Source organism: Cucumis melo, chromosome 11, assembly GCF_025177605.1.
Source record: "Cucumis melo cultivar AY chromosome 11, USDA_Cmelo_AY_1.0, whole genome shotgun sequence".
Classification (NCBI taxonomy): domain Eukaryota; kingdom Viridiplantae; phylum Streptophyta; class Magnoliopsida; order Cucurbitales; family Cucurbitaceae; genus Cucumis; species Cucumis melo.
The window spans coordinates 24,722,533-24,745,307 of NC_066867.1; the positions used below are offsets into that span (position 1 = coordinate 24,722,533).

At 31.6% G+C, this 22,775-nt stretch overlaps 1 protein-coding gene across 1 annotated transcript; it reads right to left on the reverse strand.

Annotated features, from left to right (window-relative positions):
• Window positions 1–21,572: 21,572 nt before the first annotated feature.
• Window positions 21,573–22,085, reverse strand: LOC103503207 (pectinesterase inhibitor-like). Its single transcript, XM_008467350.2, has one exon. The coding sequence runs from the start codon at window positions 22,083–22,085 to the stop codon at window positions 21,573–21,575; it is 513 nt and encodes a 170-aa protein (XP_008465572.2).
• Window positions 22,086–22,775: the final 690 nt, after the last annotated feature.

The window sequence follows — 22,775 nt, forward strand, 5'->3', positions numbered from 1 at the left end:
TGAATCTTTAAGTAGGGAACTTACAGACATAAGGTCATACTAAAGTCAGGTATTAAAACAACATCTCGTAGAAAAGTATTTTTGGTTATATCAATATATCCCATTTCTTGAACAGTGATTATGTTTTTGTTTGGTAAAATGACAATCATGTTTTGAGAACTTTTAAGATTTTAAAAAATTGATCTATCATGAGTAATGTGTATAGAAGCTCTAAAATAAATTATCCAAACAAGGTGATATAGTGATGAAGTTCAAAGGGCATGAAAACATGTACATACATCATGTGTAGTTTTCTATTTTGGGCTTATCGTTAAGTTGAGATGATGAAGCATGAGATTGTAGCATCTGCATCAAGTGGGAGTATTGATCATTTATGAGGCTAGCAAAAAACGCAGATTGTTTGTGTCAGTTCCCTTTTCATTTTGAGATTGAGAGGTTGGGTTGTTGATGGCTGCCACATTACTTGACTTCTGATGAACCAAAGAAGTGTTGTTTGAATTGACAAGTCTATGCCTAGGGGGTAACCGTGTAGTTTGTAACTTTGAGGCTTAAATCTGATAAAGGGAGTCCTGTTGAAGAAGAGAGGCGCTGAGAAGTGGGGTGATCCTTCCAAAATGAAATAAATGATCATTCTAAAGATAAAAATTCGAAGGGAAAGAAGTTGCGTTGCAAAAAGGCGATAAAGGAAAAATTGGTGTGACAAAAAAGTCCTATCGTGAAAAGAGTTAGGCAAGTAGAAGAAGTGATGCGAAGAGAAGTCAAGAGAAATGGGCAGTTGTAGCCTGTCATGAAGAAGAAAAAAGAGAGAAAAAGAAGTTTAGATTTTTGAGAGAATAAGATGAGGAAAAGTTTGGCTTCCTAAGATGATACAGTTTGCGTCTTGAAAAAATGTCAAATCGAAAGATTGACCACTGGCTTACTTGTCAAGCTTGGCTTGGCTACATAGTACGAGAAAGCTATGAAGTGATGTGTGTAAAGTTGTAATTCTGAATTGGCTGGTATCTGTTGGGTGTCTAGGCGGCATGCCTCCTTCTAGTCACGTGAAGTGGCTAGCGGGACGGGGATTGATAGTAACATTTATCAACACTGTGTTGGAGCAAAAGCGAGTATCTTTCTTCTTAAATCATTCATTGTTTCGTCTTTTGTTCTTTATGTTCGTCATCAAAGCAATAGTTCCAATCGAAGGTGAAGTGCCAATACTTCTCTACCTCTCTTCTTTGTATGATAAGTGAAAAAACTTTATTTATTGTAGGAAGTGGGTCGTTTAATAGGACTTGTGCACGAATTTGTGAAAACTATTCATTCAAACCCATCAAGAAAATCATGACAAATTCGACATTAAGGAACTCAAGCATTTTTTCATACCTCCGCATGTACATTCATCAAATGAGCGGTATTCAAGTAGTTGATTCCATATTGTAGTGATTTTTGCTTAGTATGCTTCTACCAATAGAGTGCCCTGTGACGTTGTGACGAGTTGTTTTCATAACTGGTACACATGAGGGTCATTGTATTATTGGTATCTTTGTTTCAATTCATCCCAGATACCTTTTGCATTTTCAGTATATACAAGGCATGTTGCTATCTCTTTGGATACTAAATTAATAATCCAAAAGGTGATTACATCAATTGTACACTACCAAGTTGACTTGAGGCTTCCTTCTTTGTAGGTTTCGTGATGACTCCATTGATAAACCTAAGCTTGTTCTTACCTGAAAGTGCCAAACAAATCGCGTTACTCCAGGATGAGTAATTACTTGATCTGACGAGTGGTTGAGTGACAAGATTAGTGGTTGGAATCATTGTGTGGTGTAATAGATAGGGGTTCATCTGAGCTTCAAGATTAGTGGATGTCGAACCTGAGGTTGGAGCTTCTGAGATTGCCATAGTAGGGTTTAATTAATGAAAAAAAAATCAACCGTAAATGACTTGAGGAGGAAGGAGAAAAGACACACGAAGAATGAGCGCTAAAAATTCAACAAGAAGTGAGAAATTCGATCTGATACCATGATAAACGTTGAATAAAGAGAGTTACTTTATTGAGCAATAAACTCCACTTAGATAATTACATTGATGAAGATCCTATATATAATGAGCTTTAATGGGTTGGGTCTTACATGTTGTTACAACCAACAATGGTAACTAAGTAACTGCTAATAGCAGAGCCTAACAACTTCAATTTTACAAAGACTAATAGAAACCCTAATGGATAAAGAAATAACAGTAGTCGAAGTAATTCAAATCAACCAGATTTTTATTCTTCAAATCAATCGAATTCGAGACAATTTTATTCAAATTAACCATCTGATTAAGATAACATAAGCAACAAAATTCGTTGTCAAGTTTGGCCATACAACTCTTCATTGCTACAACGAAATGAACTATGCATTTCAAGGACGTCATTTACTTGCCAAATTAGTTGGAATGACTATTATAGGATTTTTCTCTCAAAATGCATCTACCTCATTCAATTCATCTGTTTGGTTAACTAACACAGAGTGCAATGCTCATTTAACTAGTGATTTAGCAAAGCTCAATTTATCCTTATCATATAAGGAGATTAAGCAATTATTGTTGGCTTATGGTTAGTCATTACCTATCTCTTCATCAAGGTTGTGGTAAACTTCATACTTCTTCTATATTCTTCAATCTATCCAAACGTCTTTGTGTTCCTAATATCTCAACCAATCTTTTATTTGTAAACCAAGTTTTTCTTGATAACAATTGCTCATTCATCTTTAATACCTCATCTTTCACTGTTGAAGACAATACTACGAGCAAAATTCTTTATCAAGGTCCTAGCATCAATGGACTTTATCCTTTTCCCACGGCTTCTTCAAATACACAAATCCTTCAAGCTAATGTTGGTACCAAGAAAAACGCTACTGTATGGAACAATTGGTTAGGCCATCTATCTCACTCTATTCTTTGAAATGCTCTCAATTCCATTCTCATTCCTTCACGTTCAAAATAGTTTGGTGTTCGTAAACACTATCTAGATGGAAAAAGGTCCAAATGTCCTTTTTCTTCGTCTTCATCTACTTCATATGTACCTTTAGCTATAGTCCATAGTGATGTATGAGACCTTACCCCGAAAACTATAATAAATGGACACCAATATTACATTTCTTTGGTTGATGAATTCTCCTGTTATAGTGGGATATTTCTTCTTTCCCAAAAATATGATGTTTTCTCTATTGTATCTCAATTCACACCATTTGTTGAAACCTCTTTGACATCTGAACTTCAAATTTTTAGAAATGATAGTGGTGGAGAGTACAAAAATTACAAAATTCGTGATTTCTTCACTATTAAGTAATCTTACATAAAAAATTATGAATAAAAAATCGTATAGCCGAAAGAAAACTTCGTCATATAGTCGAAATGGACCTTTCCATGATGTCTAAATCTTTTGTTCCTTCTCATTTCTGGTACTTTGCATTTGCAACTGCTGTGTACTTGATTAATTGTTTACCCTTTCATACTCTTATTTACAAATTTCCATTTGAGTGTCTATATTTTTCCTTACCTGAATATTTCTTTTTTTTCTTCAAGTTTTTAGTTACGCTTGTCATTCACTTCTTAGACCTTATAATTTTAATAAATTACAACCTCATGCTACACAATGCGTTTTTCTTGGTTACTCTTTTGGCTACAAAGGATATTTGTGCTATGATATCTCAAAAGATAAATTTTACACCCCATGACATGTTGTCTTGAATGAACAAGTATTTCCTTTTTAACAATCTTCTTTTAACTTGTACAACTTCTTCCTCTCAAGTTCTTTCATCAAATTCTGTCACTTTTCATTCCCTTTGTTTCAAACTCTGAAATTATCATAACCAATCCATTTGATTCGGTACAAAACACAACCTCTCCAGATCATAAACAATTCTCTTTTCCTACCTCCATATTTAGACCAGCACCAACACCAAATACAACATTTTTTCAAACCATTCAACAACCATCTGAAACCTTAAACACTTCTAATATTCCCATAAATGAATCTTTATTACAATCTATGGTTGATACCTTAATGACTGTACCATATGCTCCTTTAGTGACTAATAATCATCCAATATAAACACGATCAAAATCGAGTATATATAAGAAGAAAGCTTTTGTGGCTTCTGTTAATTAAGTTGCTAGCGAACCAACTTCATTCACTCAAGCATCTAAGAGTACTGAGTGGGAGCTATGAATGCTGAATATGGAGTCTTAATGAAGCAAGGAACTTGGGATTTAACCCTCTACCTCCTTATAAGAAAGCTATTGGTTGCAAATGAGCTTATCGAATTAAAAGGAACCCTGATGGAAGTATTACTCGTTACAAAGTCTTATTGCTAAAGGATTCTATCAAGAAGAAGGTATTGATTACTGTGAGACATTTAGTCTAGTTTTTAAAAAACACATAGTTCAAATTGTTTTATCTTTGGCAGCCCAATTTAGTTGGCTAGTGAGGCAATTAGATGTAAGGAATGCCTTTTTGCATGGAGAACTCCAAGAGGAGGTGTATATGCAACAACCTTAAGGATTTATTGACAAGTACTTCCACTCATGTTTGCAAACTTAAAAAGCCATTCTATGGTTTGAAACAAACATCCTATGTATGGTTTGAATGTTTTACTCAATATCTTCTTTCTTTTTGATTTATTGCTTCACATGCTGATCCTTTCTTGTTTGTCAGAAAAAAATGTTGGTTGGTCCCATACCTACATCCACTTCTTTATATCGATGATATCATTTTAATCGACGATGACAATACCTACATCGATGTTCTTGTTGAAAAGCTGAAAACTAAATTTGATATGACTGATTTAGGAGCTTTAACCTTTTTCTTGGTCTTAAAGTTCAACAAAAAGTTACTGGGGTTCATTTTACTCAAACTAAATATGCAACAAATGTTTTTAAAAGGTTTGTGTCACACTTCGTCCAGCAACGCGTTTTTTCTCTTGTGATGCGACACGACTTGAACAGCCCTTGGTGCCTCTAATGCTAAGTGCCAGAACGCTCAAGTTCAATCCTTGAACTTAGCTTGATCGCCGAAATCAAGTTAACTCCCTTTGATAAGAATAACATAACATAGCGGAAATGCGATAATTGAACATTACTTTTTATTAACTTAAAATTATGCGTTCCAACAATACATATTACAAAGTTTTTTAATTTCAAGATGTGTAAAATAAAGCTTAAATGCTTTCAACAGCTGCCCAACTTTAAATAGTTTGCTTGCTCACCTCAATGCAATAACTTACTCTACTCTTAACCTGGCCTTAAAGTTTGATCACCTAGGGAGGCAAAACTTAAACCATAAGTCAAAGACTTAGTGAGTGATAGTATTAAAAATATTTTAGGCATACAAACATATATGAAATCATCTTAATAAACATGGCTTCATTGCCTCTTTTCAGTAAATCATAAAACACACATTAGCCTTTCACTATTCCTTTCGTCAGGAAGAGGAACCATTCCTTGCATAAACTACTATCATGGCCTTTTCAATAATAACATCCCTTCGAGAATTTCCTGGTCCATTTCCCGTTCCTCAGGCTGCGAAGCATGATACACATTTTTATGACCTTTGTGCCCAAAAAGGTTGTATCCAAGTCTATCACTCGTGTAAGGTGAGCTAGTTAGGCATTTAAGTGGAAAAGCTCCACAAGGAGATTTAAGCTTTATTTTATAAGTTCACGTATTCAGAGAAGTATGTAAGGAACACATGTTTATACCAATAAAGTGTAGCTATTCTAAGCAACGTAAGTTGGTCTAAGCAATAAATCCAAGCTAAAGATCTTATGTGAGCATTCTAGCATTTCACTTGAGACGCCAGGGTTGCTTAAGTCGAGTCTTATGCTGCATAAAAAAGTTGGTCGTGTGCGAGGCGGGGTGTGATAGTTTGGTATGGTTAATGCTAATCCTTGTATTACTCTTTGTTCAACTATTTCACTTTATGGTGATTCTCCTTTGTGCTCAGTTTAGGATGCCAAATCTTATAGATCAATGGTTAGAGCTTTACACTATCTTACATTTACAAGACCTGATTTGTCCTTTGCTACAGTAAAGTATCTCCATTTATACACGGTTCAACTCTTATTCAACTTGTTTCTATGAAACTAATCTTACGATATGTTAGAGGGACTTTAAAAGCTTGCACTAATTTTAAGAAAGGATCATTTGCTGTATTTGCTTACTCAGACTTTGATTAGGCTGGAGATAAATCTGATCGATTGAGTATGGCCATGAAAGTAGAAGAAAATCAATGTCCAACGTCTACTTACATTTGAACTTCAACTTTCAAAATGCTAAGTATCTCTACATCAAAGAAAGATCGATCTTTAACATCTACTTTTGATCATCTAAAGATGACAAACGATCAACAACAAATAGAGATGAAATCTTTGAAGGCAAAACCATTTCATGAAGAAAATGATGACGATAAGATTTACAGTTGTGTCCCATCACACATGAAGAGGAAGTTGTCTGTTGACATAAATACAGAAGGTTCCTTGATCGTGAAACCATGATTTATTATCTTCACCAATCCTACAAACGAAGGAGATGAACAAATCCTTGATGAAAATAAAAGCTGTTAAATATGCAAAGCTCCTTATTGCAAGAGCCTAAACTGCATGGTGCTCCTTATTGCAAGAGCCTAAACTGCATGGTGCTCCTAGCACACAAGAGATTAAAAGGTGAATGACAAAAAAAAAAAAAAAAAAATAGTTGAACTACGTTATGACTTGATCCCTATGTTATAAAAAGGGTAAGTAGGCAGTTTAAAGTTCATTTTAAGTTTAGTCGCACACAAAAAGAAGATTATTCTTCATTGTGATGATGTAAGAGCATAGTAAATGATGCATAAACAGTACAAAATGAAATTCAGGAGTAGTCACACCAGAATAAGAGTATTCTCATTACCATTCAGCAAATTCTTGCACTTACAAGATTACAACTAAATAAAAAAAGAATGGGGGCAAAGGGGGCAAAGTTAAAGCTTCCATTTGAAGTTCTTAAATTCTTCGTGCTATGAATCGTAGCTAGGGCCTGGGTGGCTTCTTTGGTGACAACAAAGAGGTTTAATGATCTACCTTCTTAAGGTGCGGCTTCGCCTCTTCTCCAAAATGTTGACCAGTGAACTCTACTCCTCTTCAATATGTTGCATACGAGGATCTTCCCATGTGTTGCGATCGGGAGGATCTTTATCTTCATCTTCTCACATGTATTGCGGTCAGGAGGATCTACATCTTCATCTTCTCACATGTGTTGCAGTCGACAAGGTTGTCGTCTCTGAAGGGATGAAAACCCTTCCCAGCGGAAGAATTACAGAGACCCAATTTTAATTGGAACCTTAAAATTACTAATACATTGGCAAACAATACAAAACTATTTTTATGGTTAAACATGCTTTGAAGAAAAATACAGAGAAGAAAACTTACGCTCGTTGACGACTGTAAATCTACCAATCACCAATTTGGGCACCACCACTTGGAAACCTTCCTATTCTCTGATTGAGATGGTTTGTGGGAACCAAAATGGAATAAGGAAATTTTTCTTTTGAGAGAAAAATTTGTTCAGAGAGAACGGGAGAGCAATTCAAATTTCGCAGAACTCTCCCCTTTTTATTCGTTACGCAACAAATTCCCTCTTCTTCAGTCGGAAGAAGAGGGAAGTTAGAGAGAATAAATGGGAACGTGGGAAAACCACCCATGTTCCTTATTAATTTAATAAATAAATATTAAATTAATTAATTAATTAATTAAATCATATTTAATTAATATTTCATTTAAATCACATTTAAATAAATATATCTCACATAACCTATAGTTTTTATTTAATTAATTTAATTAAATCAAATTTAACTAAACGAAATTAAACTAAACTATTAATTAATTCTCAAATTAATTAATTTCTAAATTAAATATCTTATATTTAATTTAATCTAAAATTTGAATCATATTCAAATATAAATTTCTCTCATAACCTATAGTTTTAATATGTATCACAAACACATTAAATTTTTTAATCTATAGTTTTAATATGAATCTAATTCACATTAAATTAGTATTTGAACTCATTCAAATATTTTATTCTCTCGTAATTTAATTTTGGATCATATCCAAAATTAAATTTATATAATAAAGTCTAATTAAAATATAAACTTTATATTATAATGTATCAATATACATTATATTAATTCTCAAAGTAAATTTGAACATTGCAAATTACAACCAATATAAATAAATCTCATTACTCTTTATGAGCTACGAAGGGGACTTAATGGGCCTACAGATCAGAAGCTACAACGATGTGAGATTAATTAGCTAAACTCATTAACCATATTAATCAATATTCGTTAACTGTGTGTACACTCCACTAAAGACTCATAATTGAACTCTTCTCACTGTAGATATATTTTTGTGTCCACGGATATAGACCAATACCAGTAAGTTAGTCCTTTACAAGTGTTCGTAACACTAGCTGGGTCAAATTACTGTTTTACCCTTGGGTTACTTCTAGTCCTTAAATACCAGTGCTCCTCTAATAAACAACCTGTTTATGGTCCAACCACTAAACAGAAACCCCTCTCATGCCATAGAGAGGGTAGGGCCCTTTGTTTAAGTCCCGGAGACACCATTTAAGGAAACACTTATCTACTTACCCTAAAGGTGGGAAGGAGTGAATTCCATCTTGTGTGATTATGTTCCCAGCTCCTCACTCGGTCTTGTCCTCAAAATGATAAGCATATTGAGTCGGCAATTTGGCCACTCTCACCCGTACAAATCAAAGGACAATCCCTCGCAAACAGAAATCCAACTAGTTAACGGAGTTACATCTAGTGATTACTATTTCGTGGTCCAGTCTTATGCAAACTCATTGCATTGGATACCCTCACTTGTATGTTGCATAGATGGACGCATTGGATCAATGTGTTTGTATCAAATACAAAGTGAGCCGTATCCATAGTGTTAACAGGATAAGGTACCTAACCTTAACCATATACTATAGACCCTTTAAGCTGATCTTGAACATTAATCCCCGTATGTCTCTACATAATGTTCAAGACTCATCAAACAACTTAGGATGTTAGTTTATTGGATTTAGGTTATTAAGACAAAACTAATAATATAATCAATAACACTTATTGAAATTATAATAATAAAACACTTTATTAATGTCAGTCAATTGATTATATTTACTATCTACGAGTTTTAGGACATAAAACCCAACAGTCTCATATATGTTGCAGTCGAGAATGTCGTTGCCTCAAATATGTTGCATCCGAGAAGGCCATCGTCTCAAACATGTTGCAGCTAAGAATGTAGTCGTCTCAAGTATGTTGCAGTTGAGAAGGTCATCGTCTCAAATATGTTGCAATTGAGAAGATCATTGTCTCAAATATGTTGCAGCCGAGAAGGTCGTCGTCTCAAATATGTTGTAGCGGAGAAGAGCATCGTCTTAAATATGTTGTAACCGAGAAGAGCATCGTCTTCATTTTCTCAAATATGTTGCAGTTGAGGCGATCAACATCTTTATCTTCATGCTGCGCACCGAATCATTTTCAATGCGGCGTAGGCAATCATCATCTTCAGTGCGACGAGTGCGATCATCATCTTCAATGTAGCACAGTGTAGGCGATCATCGTCTTCAATGCAATTCGATGCAAGCGATCATCATCTTCAATAACGCAACACAGACAATCATCATCTTCAAGGTGGCGCAGCCGAGACGATCATCATCTTCATCTTTATTGAGGTGTAGTAGAAATGATCATCATCTTCATAGATCATTATCTCTATCTTCAATATGGGCGCAGCAGAAACGATAATCATCTTCATCTTAAATGTGGTTGTCATCCTCATATTCAATGAGACACAGTAGAGATGACCATCATCTTTATCTTCAATACGGTGCAACAGAGGCGGTCGTCATCTTCATCTTCAATGAGTGCAGGCCAGGCGATCACTATCTTCAATGCGACGTAGATGATCATCATCTTCAATGCAGTGCAGACGATCATCCTTTTCAATGTGGCATACACGATGATCATCTTCAATGCGGCGTAGTCGATCTTCATTTTGAATGTGGCGCTGTCGATCTTCATCTTCAATGTGACGCAGTCGAGTTCATCTTCTCTTGGTTGATTTCTATCAGAAAGTACTACGAGCTGTCGGACTCTAGACAAGCATCGTTATGTGAAGTAAACTATTGTTCTGCAAATGAAGATCACTAGAAGCAAGTTAGTGCTGATGACATGATCTTGGTGCAAAGACTATATGAAAGCAAAGTAGACGGAGAAGGACGTCATGATAGAGTTGCATCGTCTATCATGAACAAATCTCAGATGTTGACGAAGCAGTAGGGCATCGTGATAGAGTTGCATCATCTATCATGAACAAATTCTAGACGTTGACGAAGCAATAAGGTGTCATAATAGAGTTGCATCGCTATTGCTTCGTCTATCATGAACAAACCCCAGACGTTGACGAAGTAGTAGGGTGTCATGATAGAGTTGCATCATCTATCACGAACAAACCCTAAGAAGCAGCAAGGCGTCATGATAGAGTTGCATCATCTATCACGAACAAATCCTAAGAAGCAGCAGGGCGTCATAATAGAGTTGCATCGTCTATCATGAACAAATCCCAGACATTGATGAAAGAATAGGGCGTCATGCTAGAGTTGCATCGTCTATCACGAACAAAGCCCAAGAAGCAGCAGGGCATCATGATAGAGTTGCATCGTCTATCATGAACAAATCCCAGACGTTGATGAAGCAGAAAAGCGTCATGATAAAAAGTTGCATCGTCTATCATGAACAAACCCAAGAAGTTGACAGTAAAAAAAGCAAGACGTCGAGGAGAATGTAATCTCATATATACTTGCATGACACCTTCAAAGGCTTGCAAAAAAAAAAGAAAAAAAAAGCCTTAACCTTTGATAGAGCTTCAAGTTGGTACAACAAATTAACAGCTACTAAACCTGAAAAAAAAAATTAAGTTAAAAGTTAAGAAGAAAAAGAGAAAAGAAGAAGAAGAAAAAGAAAAAAAAAGAAAGAGGGAGAAGAGAAGGTTTTTTTTTTCTCTCATACCTCTGTTATGTTTGATGAGGAAAGAATGACAAAGTATGTGTCTATTTATAAGGCTAACAAGTCGAATTCATAGGTTGATTTGGAATTATTAAATAATAAAATAAAATTAAAATTGAATTATCTTATGTTATTTTATTTTGAAATAAAATGTGGATTTTACTTTTGAGATATTTAAACATTTTTTTAAATTTTTAAATTTTTTTAAATAAAATTAAAATTCAATTATCTTATGTTATTTTGGAATAAAATCTCGAATTACACTTTTTGAGAAAATTAAGTATATTTAAATATTTCAAAATTTAGATTTTACCCCCAAATTAAAATTAAAATTTACATTTTATCCCTTTTTTTTTATCTCAAATTTAAATTAGAGTCATAAATCTAACTTTATCCTACGATTGAGATTTCGTATTTATTTCAAAATTAGATTTGGTCATTTTATCCAAAATTAAAATTGGTCATTCTAAATTCTTGTGCATCTGAGGACAAATTAGCATATGCTAAAAACCTCATCTTTGTCTCAAAGTAAAATATGGTTCCTAATTTTATCAAAAAAAAAAAAAAAAAAAAAAAAGAAATCATCAAATTTTTATCCTCAAATCAAAGTAAGTTGAGTATAAAACCTTAAACTTTTCTCAAATTAAAGATTGACCATATTCCAACCTTTATTTCAAATTTAAATAAAACTCATGTACTATATTCATAGTTTGATTAATTTGATATGTCAAATTGAGCAAAAAAAAAAAAAAAAAAAAAAACTCGTATTTGGACTTTAAATTTGTCCTTTCGAGATTCACCCACCCATACACGTGCATAAATCTCGAAATGGGACATTTGTTGAATAATAAATTTTGGAACCAATTACAAATTGTCAGGTAATTTACTAAAATAATTGTATTTGGGATTAACTAAAAATTGGCCTGTGTCCTAAATAAAATTTAAATACAAATTGGAGAATTTTAACGATGTCACATGTCTTATTATGACAATTGGATCAAATTAATTATTTTGGTTCAATTAAATATTATTTAGTTGGGCTAAAATTCAATTGAGGTGAAAAATAAGCTTAATTTAGCCCAAAATTAAATATGACTAAAATCGATGTGATTGAGTCCATAGGTATGATCCATGGACCAGACCATACCCAAATCCATAAAAGCCCACTAGGGAACTCTATAAATAGAGAATTTCTCTTCATTTGTTGGGGGATTATTGACTTTAGAATGTCTAGAGAGAATTCTCCCCAGAAGCTAGAAGACTTTCCAACTCTTAGAGTCAACCACCCTCGAAAATTGAAGTTCCTTTGAAGATATAGTCTTTATTCCAAGACTCCAACTTCAAGAACATCACATACTTCGCTTCCTCAAATCAATTTAATCGAGAGAGAATCAGATGATCAAATTCTAGATATCGAATTACATCGCATCGCATCAAATCAACATTAATTGTAAGATGGGGAAATAGTTGGAATAGATCTTTTATATATCAAACATAGTTTGGTAAAAAAAAGATAAGGTGACTCAAACCAAACAAGGTAACAAGTGTAACCATCTGATTGGTTGATTATCAATTAATTGAGAAAATTTTTTGTGGTGTAGCTTAAAACATTGTAAGAGATTTTATAGGAACATGATAATGATTTTTGATTTATTGGTCACTTAATTTTAAGGTTTTAAAAGCCCTAAAATATATAGCTATGACCAACATAGCATTTTTGTTTCCAAAATAATAATGGTCAAAATTACAAGTTTACCCATTTTGTACTTTAATTCTTTTTTAATTACATTTTCCAAAATTTTCAAACAAGAATCACAACAAATTGTATGGTCCTTCCTTGTCTATTCATGATCTTTTTATTTGTGATATTTTTCAGTAGTAATGATATTATTTTTAAATGTTTTTGAAAAGTATGTTTGTTGTACTCACAAGAGAAATGAAGAGAGAAAAAGATGTTTGTGTTTTAACAACAATTTTTGTTTTCATATGAATCCAAATATATATTTTTACAATTTACACTTCGTTTCAGAAGCTTTTAGAGTAATTAGCTATGAAAAAAAAAGTTGTTTGATAGACTTCAGTTTCTTTGATAAATAAATATAAAACCATTTCATGTTAGATATAATAACGAAAATAGATTGAGACATTTTCGAATATAGCGTAATGAAACAAAATATTTACAAAATATAACAAACTTTGAGATTTTATTAGTGCATTTAATAGACAGATTTTTCTATCATTGTCTATCGTTGATACAATATGACATTTTGTAAATATTTTTAGCAGTTTAGTCATTTTTCAATAATTTTTCATTCAATTTTTGGTAAATAAATATAAAAACAGTTTTTTTAATAAATAAATACGAGAACATTATAGCTTTAAGAATAATCAATATCTTAATTTTTTTTTGTAATTAAAAATTTAAAATTATTGTTTACCATGGTAAAATTTGTTTGTTATAAATTAAAATTTAAATATTAAGAAAAATGACTTATAATTAAAGAGAAGTTCTCGTAGATAAAGAAAAAAGAAATGGAAATATAGCAGAAAACTTAAATGTAATACAGGGATTTAATAACTTTTATTATATTTTATAAATAATTTCACTTAATTGGCGTATTTGAAAATGTTAGTTTATTCAAAATGAATGTTAGTATTTGTTGTAATAAAAAAGAATGTATTTAAATATAAATAGATTTGATTAGGAGAAAATATATAAAATAAACTTAGATAAGTTAATTTTTAAGGAATATATAGCAGCAACTTATTTTCATTAATTCTATTTTTTCTTTAGGAATAACCGTAATAATTTTTGTTGCTATTTTAGAAGAATAATTTTATTTTAGAAGATTTTTAGTTGATTTTATATGAAATAAGTGATAATGGTAAAGAAATACTTTTCAAAAAGAGAAAGGGGCAGTCCTCATGAAATTTGAAATTGGTATCTCTTTTAGTTTACATTCATTGGTGTCACTTTAATTAGAGATAAAAAGGAAAGTAAAAGAATATATCTATATCTATATATAAAATGAATTTCAACTTGACAAAAGGAAACATAAATATATATATATATATATATATATATATATATATATATATATATATATATATATATATATATATATATATATATTATAAGGCAATGAAATGATGGAATATATTGAAAAAAATGTAACACAACCAAGTTGAGTCTCTAAAAATAAAAATTAAATGGAAAAATAAGTGTGAAAAATAAAAGATATTCTAAAAAGAAAATGAAACACTTGTATGTGTGTTTGAATTTTCTTTTGTTAAACTGATTTTATGAGTGGGCATTGGACATTATACTTTCTCATACTTAAAAACAAACTATAAAACTACAAATTTACAAAGTTGTATTTTTTTTCTTCAATTGATCATGTGCCACAATCCCATCATTGGACCACTACTTGAATTAAACTTTTGATTCCTTCTTAGTGAGTTTTTGTGTTGATATATATTGATGCGACATTCGTGTTGTGTTATCATTTTTTTTTTATAATTTTTCGTTCCTAACATTAATCGAAAAAGAAAAAAAAAACATTGAATTGATATAAAAGTTTGTTTTAGTTGAATTATAATTAGTTTAATGTTAGAAGTACTTGAAGATATTTTAATTTTTATATATTAAAAACTTATGTCTTAAAGATATTTGAACTTTGAGGGTGACTATTATGTTATTTAACTTCTAATATTATATCAAACAAGTTAATATAATCTATTCGATTCTATTTGAAATTCATATATGTAAAAAGAAAAAAATATATATTTATATATGCCACAAAATTTGAATTCAATTGATGGATTAAAAAGATGATAAATTTGGTAGACATATTTTCCAAATTGTTTTAAATGGAAGCTTAAAAGTAATTTGAGGGGTTGTGGACTATATTAAATATTGAGTAACCTAACAATATGTGGTAGAAGGCCAACCTAAGAAAGAATATAGCTAAACTCATTTAAAGCATACACTATTGATGAAGAGAAGAGAGGTACAAATATCCCTAATTTTTTCTACTTAAAAAGAAAAGAGGGTCAAAGTATATTAATTTCTTTTACTAAATTGTAAATGCCTACTTACTTAACACCCCCAAAACAAAATATTCAAATTTCCAATGAAATACTCTAAAACTTTGTCATTTATTTATTTTCCTCTTTTAAAAAAAACCTTTATGTTGCCTTTCTTTTAAATAATCAAAAGTGTTGAAATCCTTGAAATATCCTTAACCTATCAATAGCAACTTTTTAGCCCTTTTTTTTTTGGCATTTGTCAGCGTAATAAAACATAAATATCATTCTATTAAAGTTTGTTAGGTACAACTTTGGTTCGAGATTCAAATTACAAATCTTGGGTCACTGACAATGCTTCCTGTTTTATTATAGCCACTTTCACATAAAGTATAAATTGACATCTTGATATTTAGTAATAAAAATTTGCAATTTATTTACCTTTACTTCTCTTGTTGTACAAAACAAGCTTCAAGTTATTAAATCGTCTTCCCCTTTCGCAAAAGCAAACTCTAGATTAAAATTAATTATTTTATGTCAATTAAGCTATACTTGCGAAGGATGAACTCGATAGACTAAAAACCAAACTAAGTAGTTAGTCGATATCGATTTTTGTAAATTTTAAGTCTGGTAAGTTTTAAAAATATTTGTAAAGAGTTAATAATAAATCAACTGTCTTTTACTTCTCGATGGTCGAAATTGATTTGAACATTTATTGAACTGACTATGAAGGTTTGGTAAGAAACCGACCTTGATCGGTCAATACATCCCTAATAATTATATAGCTTGATCGGTTAAAATACGTATTTTCAAGAAGTGATCTAAATTGGAAATGGTCTGCATTTATATTGGTACAAACTACAAAAGGAAAGAAAAAAGAAACATAAAGGGCCATACTTTTTTTCTCTTCAAACTTTGATCAATACCCAAACTTGGGTATAATTTGTGAATTAGCCCTTTTCCTCCGTTGTTTTTGGGCTTCTTTTAGTCGGCCCAATGGATTTCATGTTGTCAATTTAGAACGGCCCATAGTATTTTTATGGCATTTTCGTGGTTTAAGAAGAAAAAGATCGAAAAACCAAACCAAAAAGTGAAAAAAGTATCAATTTGGTTCAAAATTAACAAAACGAAACCATCACTCCCAGACATATTAATCACCCCTTAAATTTTATCTTTATACTAGTGAAACTTACGTTAATATCAATAGGCTCTACGTTTGTTTTAAAAGGCATTACAAACAATAATGTGAGATGGAAGACTAATCCTACATTTGTCCATTTATAAAATTAAAAAGAAAAGCCTAAGAGCCTATTTGGTTAAGAATCCAGATTCTGTTTTATGTTTTTCGATTTACTAAGTTCAACAAATATGCGTTTGACAGACAATCTTGGTTTTGTTTTTTAAAACAGTTTTTAGATTATGCAAAAACTTTGTTTATATTTTTCGTTGTATCCAGGATTTGAAATTTACATTTTAAAAAGCAAAATTTTATTAAATACATATAAAAACATTTAGAAATATAATATGTCATTGCATAAACTCAATTCATTTTTTTAAAAATATAATATGTATTATCTAATGTATTATAAATTATATTATAAAATAATAATTATATAAACTTTTAAGTTAAATTAAAAACTTTGGTTCCTATAGCTTTAAAAGGATACAATTTAGTCTTCATGGTTTATAACTAGAATTTATTCTTTTTGATTTGATAAAATCATAGAAATAGTCTTGCTCGTAGGAACTATTACAAAAGTTGTCAAATCATAAAGACTATATATAAAGTTTTATCAAACTATATGTTAAACTCTAACTTTCTTGAACAATAAGACTATAAAATTGCAATTTAACAAATTATTTAAACCTAAGTTACATTCATAAATAAAATAATAATAACTTAAAGTCCACTATATTCTTATTCTTCTTCTTCATGTTGTTTTTCTTTGTATTTTTCCTTTGTTATTGATTTTTTTAATTGAATCTCCCCTGCGTTATCTTGATTTGTGAATTCATTCCATATAGAATTATTGTACTTGAAGTAAACAAACTACAATAATTTATAATCCACAATCTAACAACACATTATTAGTCATAGAACATATGAATTGAACGTGCACAAGAAATAGACTTTCTCTTTCTAACTTTCTAGTAGTCTCACAGCTGACTCTTTGCTAAAATCCAAGAAATTTAAGCTGGTGTGTTGTCTTTAGGATTTATTTAAATGTTCACAATTAATAGAGATCGACATTGGTCATTAGAGTTGGTAGATGGAGTTGTTATTGAAGGTGGTTTTTGAAGTTGTTGAAGATGGATGTCAGAGCCCATAATCAGTTATCAAAGTTGGGTTGTGCGAAGGTGATTGTTAGAGTCTCGAAACTGAACGTTGAAGGTTGTTGCTAGAGTTGTCTACGAAGTAATTATTGTTGGAACTCGAAATTGGTCGTCGAAGTTGACTATGGAGTTGTCAATGGATGTGGTTGTTGGAGTATGAAGTTGGTTAGCAAAGTGTTGCCACAGTAGTTCTTGGTGGTGGCCAATATAATTGGAGCACTGAAAACAATGGAAGGAGGGAGAGCTGAGGTGAGTATATATACCAACTCAACTCTACCACCAACGCTTAAAATTGGTGGGCCAAACATTGAGTTGGTATATAGTACCAACTCAACTCATGTCATGTTGGTGAGCCAAACACACCCAAATGTGTTAAAATTGAACCCTCAAATGCACCGTAGACTAAAAAAATTAGATTCCAAATAAAAATTGAACACGCGAACTTGTATAATTGTTGTTACCATAGTTACAATTTCTACAATTATGTAAGTTTTAATGTTCCATTTTTGACACTTGTATAACTGTGATGACTCACTAAAAATTAAAGGGTATAATTTCAAGGACCATCATACTTTAGGATAGGGTTTTGCAATTTACCTATTATTTATTAAATGTTTTGCATTTTGCATTTTTATAGGCACCCTAATGTTAAAATAGTTAATTACCTAATATTGTTTATATTTTAATACAATTACATAACTAGCTTATAGTGATTAAGCTAATTCTACTTTCTCTAAACGTAGGTTCTCATTTATGCATATAGTATTTAAACTTCAATTTTCTGGTTTATTATTCCCTTAATTAACTTCTATTTTTCAAATTCGCATTTAATAACATTTATATTTATGATTCCACTAAAATAATTATAATTATCTTATAAAATCAAACCTGTCAAAATCTAAAGATCTTTGGTGTTTGGTGAAGATAGTTATGTACATTGGAGACATCTTAGAAAAATATTTGTTTTCTTTTAATCATTATTGAAATTTCAAGAAATCCAAAGTGTGACGAAACGATGACTTTCCTATATCCTCATATAATTAATTACATTAGTTTAAGATTAAACTAAATTATAGTATTAAAAATGTTACGAAAAGTCTAACAAAATAATTAATCATGTGCCTAATATGTAGGATGATGGTATGCTTCAATAGGAATTATGATGTCATGATCATAATTTTCTGACTCTTCTAAGTTGATAAGCTTGATGTCCTCTTTTTACTCTCACCATATAGCTAGTTTGAATTGTAAGGATTGTATTCAATTTTGTTGGTTTATAGTATTTTTTTTCAATACAAGATAGAGTAGGGGAATTGAAATCGAGACTTGATTCTCAATTGAGTTAAATTATTGTTGAGATTGGTTTATATTATTAAGTTTTTAATGATATGTCTATGATTTTAACTTGTCTATATGTTCAATATTAATATCTTCATTAAATTATAAAATCGATCAAATGTAAATAAGAAACAACAATAAAATGTAACTAAAAATTCAACTTGATATTTATGACAACTATTTAAAGTTATTTGAAAAATGTAAGAAATTTATTTCTAATCGATTCAACTTTTCATTTTAAATTCAATTATAAAAATATTTATTTTAAATTTCACTCACAATTGCAACCTTTCAAACACGAGACAAGCAATTGTGCAGCACTTGTTCTACTCAGTCAACAAGTCAGCCGTGCAAAATTCGAAAATCGCGAACAAACTCGCAGTATGATGTAGCCTTCCTTCACGTTATTGAGAAAATTGGTCTATAAAACGTGAGAGAGAAAGAAAAGCATTGAAAACATAATTAAAGTGAGCATTGAAAACTGTCCCTTGCAAAGAAAGCGTTGATTGCAAAGAGTGTAACAAGGCTTGGTCGGGGATTCAACTCTGGGTTCCCCTATAGTACATTTTAAATGTTTTTATTCTTCGCAAGCTTGCATATGAAAATACTGAAACGTCACACCGTAGGTCGGTGACATAAAAACAAAAAGCAATAGACTAAACTACATGCAAGAGATAGATACAGACAAGGTGATTTGGGGGTATTTAGGCAGACGACCATAGGCAAACAATGCCCTGAACAAGCATGCTCGTGACACTCTATTACCACTATTCAATTCATCACTATCACTCCTTCTGTTATTTGCACAATTACTCCTATTATTTGTGTCGCAATGTGATCGCGATGCGCAGAGGCCGACATACCCAATCATTTGATCTTTAATATTTAAAAGGTTTGGAGTCGCCACCAATCATATTAAGGTGTGATTGGTCACAAAAAAAACTAAATATTGGAGTGCTGAGCAATGAAATAAGACATGGTTCTTTTAAAAAAAATAAATTTTATTCAAGACATTAAATTTGGCCACCGTTTTCTAAAACGGGTGTTATGGGGTGCTAACACTTTCCCCATACACAAATGACTCCCAAACTCAACTCTAATTTTTTCGTAGACTAGTTTTTATTTTATTTAAAATGATTTATTTTATTTCGGTCAATCACACCGTAAAAAAGATTGGTGGCGACTCCCCCTTTTTTCGTTTTTAAAATTAAACCCTTCAAAAGGATGTCGGCCGCTTCGCGTCGTCTCGGGTACGTGCCGACAATGACGTCGGTAGATGATGCTACATTTGAAATGATGGTGAACAAAAGAACTTCAACGAGAGAGACAATAATGAGACAAGAGTTTTTGGCCATTTTGATTTCTTTGTTCTATGCCAATATTATTGGGACCTTAATTATTGATATGGGTCATTTGATCAACACACACACACACACACGCACGCACGCACGCACGCACGCACGCACGCACGCACGCACGCACGCACGCACGCACGCACGCACGCACGCACGCACGCACGCACGCACGCACGCACGCACGCACGCACGCACGCACGCACGCACGCACGCACGCACGCACGCACGCACGCACGCACGCACGCACGCACGCACGCACGGACGCACGGATGAATTTTAGAGATGGTTTTTTTGTTCCAGGTAGGAAAAAGGGAAGTTGTAGTTAAATAGCATAATTTTAGTCTTTTGTTTGTCCTTTTGTTATTTTTATCTTAAAAAAATTAACCAAAATCATTTCATGAATGATCGTCACATACAAAATTACAACTAAAATGGTTTTTCTTTTGGAAAGATACAACTAAGATGTTAAAATTCGAATTTTCTCACCATGTATGATGCCCAAAACTTGGCGTATAAAGTGTAACTAAGTATACCTGTCGAATTATAAAGTAGTAAAATGGTTAAGAAACCAAGTATTATCTTCTCTGGAGATAAAATGTTCGAATTGCGTCTAACTATTCAAGAACATTTTTGAATTTTATTTAAAGAATCAAACTTGGATGATGTGTTTTCTAAAATAATGAAACATAAAAAAAAAGTAAACTTTTAAATTCGAGAGAAAAAGATGTTAAAATGTTTTGATTTTCTTAATAATTTCATTTCAACCATGCACAATTCCACATAATATGGAAAGTAGCCGACTTTCCAACATTTAAATAAAATCATTAAAAAAACGATATGTGAAAACTAGAGTTAAGTTTGGGAGTTAAATGTGTAAGGGGAAGGTGTTAGCACCCTTAACACCTGCAAAAACGGTGGCTAATATTTTTTCTTTTTCCTTCAAAACCTAAATTGAAAATGTTGTTTGAAAATTTTTTACATCCTTTTTTAAAATGATATCTTATTTTATTCTCATTACTCCCATATTTGAAGCAACGATACCCTAAAATAAGTGGAAGAAAAATCATCAATTATATTAAACTATATTGAGAAAACATTTCCTTTTCTTCACATCTCAAGAAAGTGAGAAATTAGTACAATTTCTCAAAATCCGTCATTGGAATAGCCTTCTAATAAAGAGATGTGTTTTTATTTAAACGTTAATTAAAATCATTTTTTTATTGGGATCAAACAATGGACTCCCAAAGATGTGATCCTTCACCTCAAGAATTATAGGAAATCGGACTCCCAAATTTCCTAGATTTCGTCGTAGAACTTTATTTAAGGAAAACGGTATAAGTTATTAGAAAAGATTGATGTTTCACCTTATGAACTTATAGATTAAATTTTGAAAGTATTAAATGGAGTACATAAATCTCAAAAGTACATAACCCTCAAAGAAGATTGGATATAACCAAAATAATGCTGCATATATCATTTAGAGTCTTGCCATTCTTCAAAAGCAACGATGTATCCTTTGGTGGCTGCGCCAACTTATCTTGACAGTCGTCAATCCCTGTCATAGCACCAGAAGTTACAATATTGACACCGTTAAAGTCACCAAGTGCCAAGTCCTTTTGGGCATTTTCAATATCACCAATAGCTTCATCATAGCTCTCAGCACAAGACGAATATCGTTGCTTAAGTTGAGGATTGGGGGTGGTTTTTGCTAGTGAGCTGGCTAGGGTCAAAGATTTACGAGCATTTGTATGGACAAAGTTTAAGGTGTATACAGCCAAGCCTTTTAAATCTGTAATACCTGCAGATTTCAACACACTTAAACAAAATGGTGCATTTGAGGTTTTTGGACAGATGGTGGAAACGACATCAGTAGATGATGCCACATTGATAGTGAACAAAAGAACTCCAATGAGAGAGACAATAATGAGACAAGAGTTATTGGCCATTTTAATTTCTTTGTTCTTACCCAATACTGTGTCCTATGGGTCATTTAATCAATACATATATATAGATGAAATTTAGAGAAATTGTTTTTTTTCCTTACGGAGGAGAAAAGGTAGTTGCAATTACATAATTATTAAAGCCTATTTTAGTCTTTTGTTTGTTTTGTTTTTTTTTTATTTATTTGTTGTTTTTATCTTAAAAAAATAACAAAAATCAAATCATCAATAATCACAATTTTCATTTTTTTTGACATAATTACAACTAAAATGTGTTTTATTTATTTATTATTTTATTATTATTATTATTTTCAAAAGATACAGCTAAGATGTTAAAATTTGAATTTTGTTTCACCATGTATGATGCCAAAAACTTGGTGTAAAATTTAAGTATACCCGTCAAGTTAATTATAAAGTAGTAAAAAGGTAATTAAGAAATCAATATCGTCTTCTATAAAGAAAAGGTGTTCTAATTGAGTCTGTAACTATTCAAGAACATTTTGGATTTTATTTAAGGAATGAAATTTAGATGATAGTGTTTTTTAGAATGATGAACCGTAAGAAAAAAAAAAGACAACAATTGTCTAAGCACCAAATCCAAAAATAAATTTTCCAGGGAGAAATTCTAAGTGAAAATTTACCTGGTCAATAGAAATACACAATCAAGTGAAGAAATATTACAGTCTTAAAAAATGT